At 48.1% G+C, this 13,198-nt stretch overlaps 2 protein-coding genes across 2 annotated transcripts in view; both read left to right on the top strand.

The window, feature by feature from the left end:
* LOC113225237 overlaps positions 1-5,775 on the top strand; it is a gene marked incomplete at its 3' end in the record, with an annotated part of 8,883 nt that extends 3,108 nt beyond the window's left edge. The window contains exons 3-4 of the mRNA XM_026456743.1: positions 3,581-3,642; positions 5,704-5,775. Of these exons, the coding sequence (XP_026312528.1) occupies positions 3,581-3,642; positions 5,704-5,775 (134 nt within the window). The remainder of the gene's footprint in view (positions 1-3,580; positions 3,643-5,703) is intronic.
* The window catches only part of DUSP14 (dual specificity phosphatase 14), a 22,118-nt gene extending 9,303 nt beyond the window's left edge, over positions 1-12,815 (top strand). The window contains exons 2-3 of the mRNA XM_023204730.3: positions 10,063-10,153; positions 11,491-12,815. Of these exons, the coding sequence (XP_023060498.1) occupies positions 11,583-12,179 (597 nt within the window). The 5' untranslated portion in view covers positions 10,063-10,153; positions 11,491-11,582 and the 3' untranslated portion in view covers positions 12,180-12,815. The remainder of the gene's footprint in view (positions 1-10,062; positions 10,154-11,490) is intronic.
* The last annotated feature ends 383 nt before the right edge of the window (positions 12,816-13,198 follow it).

Raw genomic sequence — 13,198 nt, 5'->3', positions numbered from 1 at the left:
CCACAGTGCTGGGATTACAGGCGTGAGCCACCGCGCCCGGCCATAAATTCCGTTCTTTATCTTCCCTTAAAGTAATAATGAACTTGTAAGGACTGAAATCTTATTTATGAAAAGACCTGCATTTTCTGCGATTTCCTGGTCTTGCTTCTCAGAGGGCAGTAGTAACTTTGACAGTTTTGAGGCAAACTCATACCTACCTGGGTTTTATTGCTGATATGTGATTTTTTTTTTAAAGCGCTTTGCCTCTAGATGTTCTGACTTACATAAATAAAAGTTTATCATTTAACCAAGCACATATGATTCACATTTAATTTTTACCACTTATTCCTGAGAGATTTTAAAGTGTTATTTATATAAGCTGTTGCTCAAATTGGTTTCCAGTTCTCACTAACAAGTTGAAATACAGTTGTGGACTTTTGAAAGTGTTTTATTGGATATTTCACACCCGAAGAGCATCTTGTACCACCAACAGTTTAGGATTCTTAGAGATTACTCCCTAGACTGTAGAAGTAAAGCACAGTCACATCGACCTGACCTTATTTTCCTTAATTCCTTTATCTCTGCAGTTCCCCCCGCCCGCCCCGCAGTTCCCCCCCCCGCCCCGCCCACAATGAAATGTGCATTTTGGTAGACTTTGAATGGATGGGTCCGTTGTGGTCCGATTGTATGACTTAAGCAACAAATGGACAACTCATGGAAGGACGGTTCTGGTCCCAATGGGGCTACTAATTTTCTATGTAGAGTCTGGGAAAGCCTCTTAACCTGCGTTTACTTCTGAGTCTCTGGGAACCGCGATAGCAGAATGATACTGATCCGGGAGAAGCTGAGCTTACGTCTCATGTGGCTTACGTGGGACAGGCGCCCGAACGCGCTGCCATAGGTCAGAGGGGGCAGAGTGAGGCAGATTTTCACATTGTATTAAGTTAGTTTTTAATGAGTTTAATCTTCAGTTTGCACTTTTTAAAAACTGTGTATACAGATCACCTGGGATCTTGTTAACCTGCTGTAGCCGATTCCGTAGATCTTGGTATAGAGCCTGCGTTCTGCATTTCTTTCAAGCCTCCAGGTGGTATCAATGCTGCTGGGACTTGGGTCATACTTGTTGAATAGTGAGGGCTGTAGAAAAAGGCTGTATTCTCCATTCGAATGGAGAATAGCCCCCATTCCCAGTCTAAAACAGGAGGCTCTTTTTTTTTAGATGGAGTTTCTTGTCACCCAGGCTGGAGTGCAATGGAGTGATCTTGGCTCACTGCAGCCTCCACCTCCCGGGTTCAAATGATTCTCCTGCCTCAGCCTCCTAAGTAGCTGGGATTACAGGCACCCACCACCACGCCCGGCTAATTTTTGTAGAGACAGGGTTTTACCATGTTGGCCAGGCTGGTCACGAACTCCTGACCTCAGGCAATCTGCCCGCCTCAGCCTCCCCAAGTGCTGGGATTATAGGTGTGAGCCACCATGCCTGGACAAGGGGGCTCTTGAAAGGCAGAAATGGGAGGAGAAAAAGCATGGTATACATTCTATAAAACAACTCCCCAAGAAACAACTTAGGTTTTCAGTGCTATGGGCTGTGTTTACTTTGCTTGGATCCTGTTTGTGTTGCTGCAACACCCAGTTCGCACCAGTTGTTTCGTTCACTCAATGGTAGTCCATCTCTTACTGCTATTCAGTTGTTTTTGGATGTGTATCTTGTGTCATTGCTGTTAGATGATAAAATCCTAGCACAGGGTTAAGCCTTATGTTACCTGTATATCCCTGCTCTAGTTCCTATTGCTGCATCACACAGCTCTAAAATGCGTTGTAAAATAACTATTTGTTTTGTTTGTAAGTCCCTGTGTTTTTTTCTTTTAAGACAGGGACTCGCTCTGTTCCCCAGGCTGGAGTGCAGTGGTGCAATCACAGCTGCCTGCAGCTTCGACCTCCTGGGCTCAAACAATCCTTCTGCCCCTGCCTGCCATGTAGCTGGGACCACAGGTGCACATCGCCACGCCCAGCTTTTTTTTTTTTTTTTTCTTTTTTTGTAGAGAGAGTGTCAGTTGGTCTCGAACTCCTGGGCTCAAGCATTCCTTCTGCTTTGGCCTCCTAAAGTGTTGGAATTACAGGCTTGAGCCACTCGCTGCTCCTGGCCTAAAATGATTATTTGTATTGTATTCACAGATTCCTGTAGGTCAGGAATTTGGACCTCATTAGTAGGGACAACTTGCTTTTGCTTCACAATGTCTGAGGCCTCAGGTGGGAGATTCAAAGCCTGGGGGTGACTTGATGACTGGGAGCTGTAATCATAATAAAGTATCTCTACTCACATATCTAGTGGCTGAGCTTGGGTATCAGCTGGGGCCTCAGTTGGATGTCAGCGAAATGCCCGTGGTGTCTCCGTGTGGTTGTTCTGTTGGGCTAGTTTGGGCTTCCTCCCAGCATGGCAGCTGGGTTCCAAAGGCAAGTCCTAAGAGAACAAGGTAGCAGTGTGCGACATGTTTGTACTCTGGCCTCAGAAGCATCATTTCCACTGTATTTTTTTGTTTGTTTGTTGTTTTAAAGACAGCATCGTTCTGTCGCCCAGGCTAGAGTGCAGTGCAGTGGCGCCAGCATAGCCCCCTACAACCTCGAACTCCTGAGCTCAAGCGGTCGTCCTGCCTCAGCCTCCCAAAGTGCTGAGATTACAAGCATGAGCCCCACGCCCAGCCTGTAGTGTATTCTTTTGGTTGAGGCCGTCTCAAAGGTTTCTCAGGATTCAAATGAGGGGACATCATCCCTACTGTTGGGTGGGAGGAGTGTCAAGATTACACTGGAAGGGCCGGCCACAGTGGCTCACGCCTGTAATCCCAGCACTCTGTGAGGCCGAGGTGGGCAGATTGTGTGAGTCCAGGAGTTTGAGACCAGCGTGGGCAACATGGGGAAACCCTGTCTCTATAAAAAATACAAAAATTAGCTGGCCATGGTGGCACACACCTGTGGTTCCAGCTACATGGGGAGGCTGAGGTGGGAGGATCACTTGAACCTGGGAGGCAGAGGTGGCACCACTGCGCCGTAGCCTGGGCTACAGAGCGAGATCCTGTCTCAAAAACAAAACAAAAAACAAGGTTACACTGTAAGAATGCCATGTGAGATGGGAGATGCTGTGGCCATCTCTGGGGAATACATTTTGCAGCAGTCGCAACAACACTTAGCAGGGTGTTGACCGCATAGCACAAACTCAGTGAAAGACTGTTGTGTGAATGAGTGGTAGGTAATTTAAGCACCAAGGTGGGTGAGGACCAGATACAAGAATTCAATTCCAGCTGTGAACACATTACCCCATGGTACCGAGATAAATGCAGACCTTCCACCTTTTATAGTTATTGATGGTCTCTTCTTGCTATCTCTACTCTGTTTCCAACATGGAGAATCTGTGAATTGATCACGTGGAACTGAACTTCTTCAGATCTTTGCATCTGTGTCATGATGCTGGCATGGTTTTTCCTGCTTATCTAGTGGACTGCCCCTCTCCTTCTTGGGCTGTGGCAAGCAGCTGGCTAGTATCTTACAATGATTGGGCTGGGTGCGGTGGCTCACGCCTGTAATCCCAGTGCTTCAGGAGGCCAAGGCGGCAGGTCACCTGAGGTCAGGAGTTTGAGACCAGCCTGGCCAACATGGCGAAACCCCCTGTCTCTACTAAAAATACAAAAATTAGCCAGGCATGGTGGCATAGTCCCAGCTACTCAGGAGACTGAGGCGGAAGAATCACTTGAATCCGGGAGGTGGAGCTTGCAGGGAGCCGAGATCGCATCACTGCACTCCAGCCTGGGTGACAGAGCAAGACTCCATCTCAAAAAACAAAACAAAACAAAACACCAATGATCAGCTTCTGTTAACCTCAGCAAATGCAGTGTGAACGAGCGCTGGTCTATCTGCGCACATCGAGGTGGCTGGTCACACCTACATAGGCAGCTTCTCTGTGGCTGCGTGTCACACTGAGGGACTATCTGTGGCTGAACCGGAGTGTGACTCTCAGTGTTTAGCTTTCTGTATCTTGTCTGTATTTATCCTCATCTCAGAACACTGTCATATCAGTTAGTTAATACAGTGAGAAAAGCAAAAACGACCCCTCCTCCAAAGTAAGTAGAAGGTGTTGAGATGTTTTACCACAATTGCTAAAGCTTTCCAGGTGACGGAACAATTTGTGAGTATCTTTTACTTCATTTTACTTTAATATGTATATATGAGACAGGGTCACCCTGGCTGGAGTGCAGTGGCACACTCATGGCTCACTGCAGCCTCGACTTCCCAGACTCAAGTGACCCCCTCATCTCAGCCCCCTGAGTAGCTGGGATTATAGGCGCGTGCCACCATGCCCAGTTAATTTTTAAAATTTTTTTGGTAGAGACAGGGTCTCATTTTGTTGTCCCGGTTGGTCTTAAACTCTTGGGTTGAAGGAGTTCTCCTGCCTTGGCCTCCCAAAATGCTGTGATTACAGTTGTGAGCCACTGTGCCTGGCTGACATTTTACTTATTTTCTGTGACACAGTCTCGCTCTGTTAACCAGGCTGGAGTGCAATGGCACGATCTTGGCTCACTGCAGCCTTTGCCTCCCAGGTTCAAGTGATTCTAGTGCCTCAGCCTCCCGATGAGCTGGGATTCCAGGTGCACACCACTATGCCCAGCTGATTTTTGTATTTTTAGTAGAGACAGGGTTTCACCATGTTGGCCCAGCTGGTTTTTGAGTGTTTTGGTAGAAATGGGGTTTCGCCATGTTGCCCAGGCTGGTCTCCAACTCCTGAGCTTAAAGTGATACAACCACTTGGCCTCCCAAAGTGCTGGGATTGTCATTTTCGTTACTAAAACAGAAATGTGGGCCGGACTTGGTGGCTCACCCCTGTAATCCCAGGATCTTTCGAGTCTGGAGATCAAGGCTGTAGTGACCTAAGATTGTGCCACTGTACTCTAGCCTGGGCAACAGAGACTCGGTCTCAAAACAAAAAGAACTAGATAGACATTTACTTTATTAGAAGGAGAAAATGTGATTACATAAGCTTTTTGAATATAAAAAGGTTAACAGTGTAGGCCTCTCCAGTATATACTCTGACCCTCTGAAACTCCTAAAGCTGAAAGTATTTTAGTGAGAGCATTTTACACAGTCATCTGAAGCACTGTTGTGTCCGTTTTCTGCTGTTGATTGAACATGAAAAGAAAAGCCGTAGATAGAATTTCAGTTAACTGCTGATTCTGGTGGTTGTCATCATTTTTTTTTTTTTAAAAGAAAAGTAACCTCCATGGCACTAGGATGGATGCTTTCCGTGATTAGGCCGTGACCCCATGTAGCAATTCTGAGTATCAGGTCCCACCGCTCCAGGTACGGATGCCAGTGCTGACCACAAGGCTACAAGGCTGATGGCCACATCCCAGGAGCTCTGCAGTGCAGGGAGCAATCAAGTGTTATTAATATTAGCGTATGCATTACTGAGATTAGAGGCCCGCTGGGAAGACACTAATCTTTTATTTTGTTCAGTACTTAGTGTTCGATGCTTATTATCCAGAAAGACCAGCATCATCTCTAAGAAGACGTTGCTTATAGCTGGTGAAGAACAAACCAGGCCGGGCGCAGTGTCTCAAGCCTGTAATCCCAGCACTTTGGGAGGCTGAGGTGGGCAGATCACCCTGAGGTCAGGAGTTCAAGACCAGTCTGGGCAACATGGCAAAACTCTGTCTCTACTAAAAAATACAAAAAATTAGCTGGGCATGGTGGCAGGCGCCTATAATCCCAGCGACCCAGGAGGCTGAGGCAGGAGGATCACTTGAACTCAGGAGGCTGAGGTTGCAGTGAGCTGAGATCGCTCCATTGCACTCTCATCTGGGTGACAGAGTGAGACTCCATCTCCCCCATCTCCCCAAAACAAACAAAAAAACGCTGGGGTTGGTTTAGGACAGCTCTTCCTTTCTGTATTTCACTCTGCCCTACCCCCTCCCCCCAGCCAGAAATACATATTTTTCCTCCAAGAAGCATGTGCCACTACCAGAGCATCTTGGGAAGGCCAAGTTGAACACCGTAGACAGTGATGTGGTCATTCTTAAGCATTCTTCCTGGTCATCTTCGTCCCAGAGACCGTTGCCCTGCAGTAGGACGGCATGTTCACTCTGAGAGCACCATGCAATCTGTGATCCCTCAAATACGGGCAGACTCTGCTACCATATCTCCTTTCCCTGTCTCCTAGGACACATTTACTGAGGAGATTTTCATGCACCTAAGACGTAATACCCATGGGTTTTTTATTTTTTTTTACCATCCGGTTCTACTGATCTTAGAACTGGATAACTCTAGGGCTTCTTGTAGTGCCTACTCTGGGGCTGCTCCTTGCTGAGGTCCACCCTCTGCAGCCAGGGGGACATTTTGTGCACCAAATGGTGTACCAGGATGTGGCAGTAGTTGCCTGTTCTGGCACTAGGGGAAACGAGCAGCTCAGCCCATCTGGGCTTAGCCTTTCTGTAAGCAGCACCGAAACACCTTCTCAGGCAGATCCACACCCCCTTGCATGTGTGGCAGGCGCTGGCTGGAGGTGTGGAGCGCCGCGAGGCAGGTAATGAGAACACAGCCACGATGCAGTCACCGCAGAGAAGCAGTGTGTGGACCTGAGTTAGAAATCCGGACACCTTGCATCTTTTCCTAGTTTCACTTCTCAAGTTGAAATCTCTTACCCTTTCTGAACCGTGTATTTTCCAACCTGTCAAGGGGTTCAGGAGTGTTTGTCAGAGAAGCATCTATAGCATCTGTGCCCTCTGCATGCCCTCTGGCGGAAGTTGTTTTCCTGAAACTTGGGACCAGCTTTGGCATTTTAAGCAGGTTTGTTGGCAAAGAGACGGACTGGCAGCAGGGAGGGAGCAACGTGTCTGTCTCACTTGGATTCTGCCCCAAGGGCTCACAATCTGTTTTCCCTACAGCACCAAGTACCCTAGCACCACTCAGGAAATGTGAGTGAACAGAATCAGCTCGGCTTCCACAGGGAACCTGGGCTCCTTTGCCTCAGGAAGGCAAGTGGCTTCCTAGACAGCGTAATGTGGGAGGATGCATCGCTCTGCCACCCAGGCTGGAGAGCAGTGGCGCGATCTCGGCTCACTGCAGTCTCTGCCTCCGGGGTTCAAGCGAATCTCTTGGCTCAGCCTCCCTAGTAGCTGGGATTATAGGCACGTGCCACTATGCCTGGCTAATTTTTCTATTTTTCACCATGTTGCCCAGGCTGGTCTCAGGTGATCTGCCCACCTTGGCCTCCCAAAGTGCTAGGATTATAGGTGTGAGCCACCACGTCCGCAGCCAAGCCTCTCTTAATTAGACAACAACTAGATAACCTACTTGGAAATTTGATTAGCATCTTCCAGATTTTCCACAATGAGGAACGTCATCCCCAGCAGCCTGAAGGCCTAATTTTGTGTTTATTACCACAGTGACTTTGCTTTTTAAACCAGTGGGATTCTGCCAGGGAAGACTGGGAAGTGGCAGGACCCTGCTCTGCTGTAGGAAAGGATGTTCTCAGAGTTTCTGCCCTGTTCATAGTTCAAATCCAGCGCACATGCGCAGTTTCCTTATGGGACTGTGTCCTCGTTCCTCCCCATGCTGTGATTCTACCTGTGGACTGCTCTGTGTAGTCTCGTGGCATTAACCAGTCATGGGATGTGGGCTCCCAAAGCAGGGCCTAGTCTCAGGTGAGGAGGCAGCTCCCTTCAGAGAAGGGCAGTGTCCAGGAGGGACTTGTGCGCTGTTAGCACCAGCATGCTTGGTGCCTCAGTCATGCCGGGGAAGTGTGGACAGAGCCACAGCACTCACCTCTGCAGTAGTTCTCGAGCGTGCCCCCGACCTGCAGCCTCACCTCGGGAGGGCAGCTCTTCCAGCCCCACTCTAGAGGGATGGAATCAGAAGCTGGGAAAGGGTCCAGCAGTCTGTGTGCACAGCCCTCTGGGGGATTCTGAGGCATGCTCAGGTTTGAGAGCCCCTGCCTTATAATGATAGAAATAGTTGTAAATGGAGCCAGGCACAGTGGCTCATGCCTGTAATCCCAGCACTTGGGGAGGCCAAGGCGGGTGGATCACTTGAGGTCAGGAGATTGAGACCAGCCTGGCCAACACGGCAAAACTCCGTCTCTACTAAAAGTACAAAAAATAGCTGTGCGTGGTGGTGCACGTCTGTAATCCCAGCTACTCAGGAGGCTGAGGCAGGAGAATCTCTTCAACCTGGGAGGTGGAGGTTGCAGTGAGCTGAGATTGCACCACTGCACTCCAGCCTGGGTGACAGAGCCAGACTCCATCTCAAAAAAAAAATATATATATATATATAATTTTTTATGTCTCTTTTTAAAAACCATTTTAAAATGCTGAACATACGTGAGACCACAACCTATCCGCGAAATGTTCGGCACTGTGAGGACACAACACGGACTCGAGTCTCTCCCGTGCACCATCAGCCAGCCTAGCAGTGGAAGGTCTGGGCACCAGCCCTTCACTCCTGGGTATTGAACCGAGAGAGGAAAGCATATGTCTGCACAAAGACCTGTACATGGATGCTCATAGCAGCTGTACTCACAATAGCTTTAAACTAGAGACAACCCAGGTTCATGAGTAGGTGAATGGATAAGCAAATTGTGGTGTTTCTACACAGCAGAGTACTGTCAGCAGTAAGAAGTGAACTGTTGATAACCCACTGTCATGGGTGAATGTCTAAGTTATGCTGAGTGAAAGAAGCCAGACCAAAAAAACCCCCATATATACACATATATATGTATGTTGTGTGTGTGTATGTTCATTTAGTTTTTGAGACAGAGTCTTGCTCTGTTGCCCAGGCTGGAGTACAGTGGTGCAGTTTCGGCTCCACTGCAACCTCTGCCTCCTCCTGGTTTCTAGTGATTCTCCTGCCTCAGCCACCCGAGTAGCTGGGATTACAGGTGTGTGCCAACATGCCCGGATAATTTTGGTATTTTTAGTAGAGACCTAGGTTTCTCCACATTGGCCAGGCTCGTCTCGAACTCCTGGCCTCACCTCAGCCTCCCAGTGTTGGGATTACAGGTGTGAGCCACCACGCTTGGCCTATATGTATTTATATAGTATAAATATAGAAAAGTCCATTGATGTAAAAGTCTAGAGTGCAAACCATAGTGACAAGAAAGATCAGTGGCTGCTTGGGAATGGGGTAAAGTGCAAGAAAGGGTTGGATTATTAAAAAACATGAGGACATTTTGAGCAGGATGATGGATGTGTTTATTATTATGTCCTGGTGTCTCCGTTGTGTACATATGTCAAAACTCATCAGGTTATGTACTTGCACAAGTTGTATAGCAGTTTCTATGTCAAGTACACCTCAACAGAGCTGTAAAAAAACACAACAGGTCTGACAGTTACCTGGGAAAGGCAGGAGAACAGGTGGTAGAAGAACACATTTTTTATGACATTCATGATATTTATGTAACATAAATGAATAAAATAGGGCCAACACGGAAAAGAAAACCAAATGAAGCAAAATGTCAAATTGCCATCCTGAACACCAGCACCGCCTGTAGTTAGCGTTCCTGACTGCAGCCGCATCTGCGGTCCTGCTTCTCATCTGCCATGTCCTGGCCGCGCCTGTCCTTAGCTTCCTGGTGCACACCGTCCTCCACCTCGTGTTCAGGCACGGGGCTGCTTGGCTCACCCTCGCGGCACCTGACCTGTGCGTTCTCCCACCGCGGTGCCGCCCAAGCCTTCCCACTGCCGGGCTGGCTGATGGTGCATGGAAGAGACTCGAGTCCGTGTTGTGTCCTCACCGTGCTGGACGTTTCGCGGATATGTTGTGGTCTCTGAATCTCCTCCTCGTAAGAGGAGATTTGTCTTGTGTTATTGCCAAAACTCTATTTGTCACACCGCGGGTTATGTGTCATTAACAAAAAAGCTGAGACTTAGGCTGGTGTTTCTTACTGGTGCAGCCTTTAAATGCACACCTGGAAGTGTTGAGCGCACCTTCCTCCGCTTCCTGGCTCTATTACAGTCAAACCCGAGGTGGTAGTGAAAGCCCGCGAGGACTTCTTTGGAACTTCCTGATTGGCTTTGTCCTTGCCTCCTTGTCTTCCCGCAGATCTGATTTGTGTCCACTGTCACCAGTACTGCCTACTTCGGACCTTCTGGATCCAGACCCAGGCTGCAGTGCACACTGGACTCCTCAGGAAGTGAGTAGCCCAGCACCCTCTGCCGGTTGCACCCGGGGAGGCTGTCGTGTGACTGAAATCCTTGCAGGCTTCCCGACAGTCCCCTGGGTGTGGGCAGGTGCGCCTGCCACTCGGCACAGGTGATAAAGCGTTGTGATTTTTTTTGGTGAGAGGAACGGATGTATCTGAAATCTCAGGAAACTGAGAACTTCCTTTTCTGCTCTTACTAATACATATATTGACATTTAATAGCAAACACGGGAATAATGGGAGGATAGCGATGTTCAGACGTTAAAAGCCAGTGGGATTCATCGTGGAGCTCAGAACTAAATGGCAGAGGAAGGTGAAGTTATTTAGTCACACGCAAGGTCAGGTCAGGTGAAACGCTCATTTAACTTACAGAAACGAACTTTGAAGACCGTGGCCTTCAGATTGCCTGGGATTATTTCCATGGAAATGTCACCGTGTTTACACTGTCACAGAATGACAGGAAATAGTTTTTGGTTTGGGTTTCGTTTTTGTTTTGAGACAGAGTCTCACTGTCACCCAGGCTGGAATACAGTGGTGCGATCTCAGCTAGATGCAACCTCCGCCTCCCGGGCTCAAGCGAGTCTCTTACCTCAGCCTCCCGAGTAGCTGGGATTACAGGCGCCTGTCACCATGCCCAGCTAATTTTTGTATTTTTGGTAGAGACGGGTTTCCCAATGTTGGCCAGGCTGGTCTCGAACTCCTGCCCTCAGGTGATCCACCTGCCTCAGCCTCCCAAAGTGCTGGGATTACGGGCATGAGCTACCTCGCCTGGCCTTTTGTTTTGTTTTGTTTTGTTTGAGACTGGGTCTCCCTGTCGCCTAGGTTGCAGTGTGGTGGTGCAGCCTTGACCTCCCGGGCTCAAGAGATCTGCCCACCTCAGTCTCCTGAGTAGCTGGGACTACAGGCATGCACTACCACACCCAGCTAATTAAAAAAAAAAAGGTTTTTTTTTTTTTTTTTTTTTTTTGGAGAGCTGGGGTCTCACTGTGTTGCCCAGGTGGGTCTTGAACTCCTGGGCTTAAGCATTCCTCCCACCTCAGCCTCCCAAAGTGCTGGGATTACAGGCATGAGCCAACACGCCCAGCTCACACATATATGTATATATTTTTTGGACAGTCACCAGAGAGCTGGATTTTACATTGATTTTACATGTTTGTGTCCTAGGTGACTTTTCCTAACTGTTAATTGATAGAAAATGATTTGCCTGTATCCTTGAAAGATTGTACTGTATTATAAAAAAACTCTAATCTTCCCATGTGACAAACGTGACAGAAGGCTGTGATGAATCAGTAGCATTTAAAGTACTGACACATACCTGTATTTTGCAGGAAGGAGACTGTGATTTTGGATTCCTTGGTGGAGGAAAATAAAACACTCTGGTCTTGCCCCCAACGATGCAAGTGTGACTGCTGGCGTCTTCATGAGCTCCAGAGGTCACAGCACGCTACCAAGGACTCTCATGGCCCCTCGGATGATTTCCGAGGGAGACATAGGAGGCATTGCTCAAATCACCTCCTCTCTATTCCTGGGCAGAGGCAGTGTGGCCTCCAATCGGCACCTCCTCCAGGCTCGTGGCATCACCTGCATTGTTAATGCTACCATTGAGATCCCTAATTTCAACTGGCCCCAATTTGAGTATGTTAAAGTGCCTCTGGCTGACATGCCGCACGCCCCCATTGGACTGTACTTTGACACCGTGGCTGACAAGATCCACAGTGTGAGCAGGAAGCACGGGGCCACCCTGGTGCACTGTGCTGCAGGGGTGAGCCGCTCAGCCACGCTCTGTATCGCCTACCTGATGAAATTCCACAACGTGTGCCTGCTGGAGGCGTACAACTGGGTGAAAGCCCGGCGACCTGTCATCAGGCCCAACGTAGGCTTCTGGAGGCAGCTGATAGACTACGAGCGCCAGCTCTTTGGAAAGTCGACAGTTAAAATGGTACAGACACCTTACGGCATAGTTCCCGACGTCTATGAGAAGGAGTCCCGACACCTGATGCCTTACTGGGGGATTTAGTGCCACCGAAGCCTGCGTCAGCAGCCCGAGTGGGACCGGTGTCTGTTCCCCGCCGTCTGCTCCCTCTCCACTGTCTTCTCAAATGGCTGACTTCTGGTTCTCCCTCAAGTGTTTTTTACACTGGGTGTTCAAATTTATTTTAAGAGAGAGGGAGGGAGGGAGGGGACATAAAGGGAATGCATACATTGCTAGTCACATTTTTAAAATTAACATTTTGGAATAGTGTTTATGAAAATCTTTAGCTTTTAATCATTTTTACCAATTTGAACAGTTTAATAAACTGGTTCTGCTCTCTTCTGAATCTCATGCCTTTGGCACCTTGGTAGGTGCAGGAGGAGCTCAGTGCAAAAATCACTTTGGGGCCTCATTAACCCTTTAGAGACAAGCTTTGCCCCAGGCTGCTGACCAGACAGATGCTTAGGGAAGGTTGATACCAGCTTCAGTCTCTACTGGATTAGCCCTACTCTTTCCTTTCCCCTCTATTATTTAGTGACTCTGTAAGTTAAAATAAATACACCCTTATTATTTAGCTGTTAAGTAACTATAATGAAATCTGCTGCAAAAACTCTCTTGGAATCCATGTGCCCAGGATTATATTAGCATTATTTTTAATAAATCTATATGCTTAACATATTAGAATTTTTACTAATAATTTCAGGATGTGTGTGTGTCAGTGATGGAAAAAAAGGTGCTCTCCAGTAACTGCTAAAATGTGGCTCCTGTGACAGTTGTGAACACCACTTAAAATACACATCCCAGCAGAGTCCCGTCGGCGCGTCACATCCTGGTGGACGGGCAGACACACCGTCCCCAGTGCTGGGCGGTGGGAGATAAGAGTGCACTCTCTGATCAGGGGTGCTGGTTTTGGTTTCCTCTTGGTTAGTGGAGCACCCCAGAGGAACATGTCCTCCATCAGAGAAACTGGTTTTCAATAAAAGGTGCCTCTGCTCGACTATGACCACCTACGAAAATGCCCTAAACCAAATCTCAGTATAAGCGATAAGCAAATAACAAAAAAT

This window comes from Piliocolobus tephrosceles, chromosome 16 (genome assembly GCF_002776525.5).
Source record: "Piliocolobus tephrosceles isolate RC106 chromosome 16, ASM277652v3, whole genome shotgun sequence".
NCBI lineage: Eukaryota > Metazoa > Chordata > Mammalia > Primates > Cercopithecidae > Piliocolobus > Piliocolobus tephrosceles.
The sequence above is the reverse complement of the archived record's forward strand: the minus strand, read 5'-3'. Positions and strand labels throughout refer to the sequence as shown.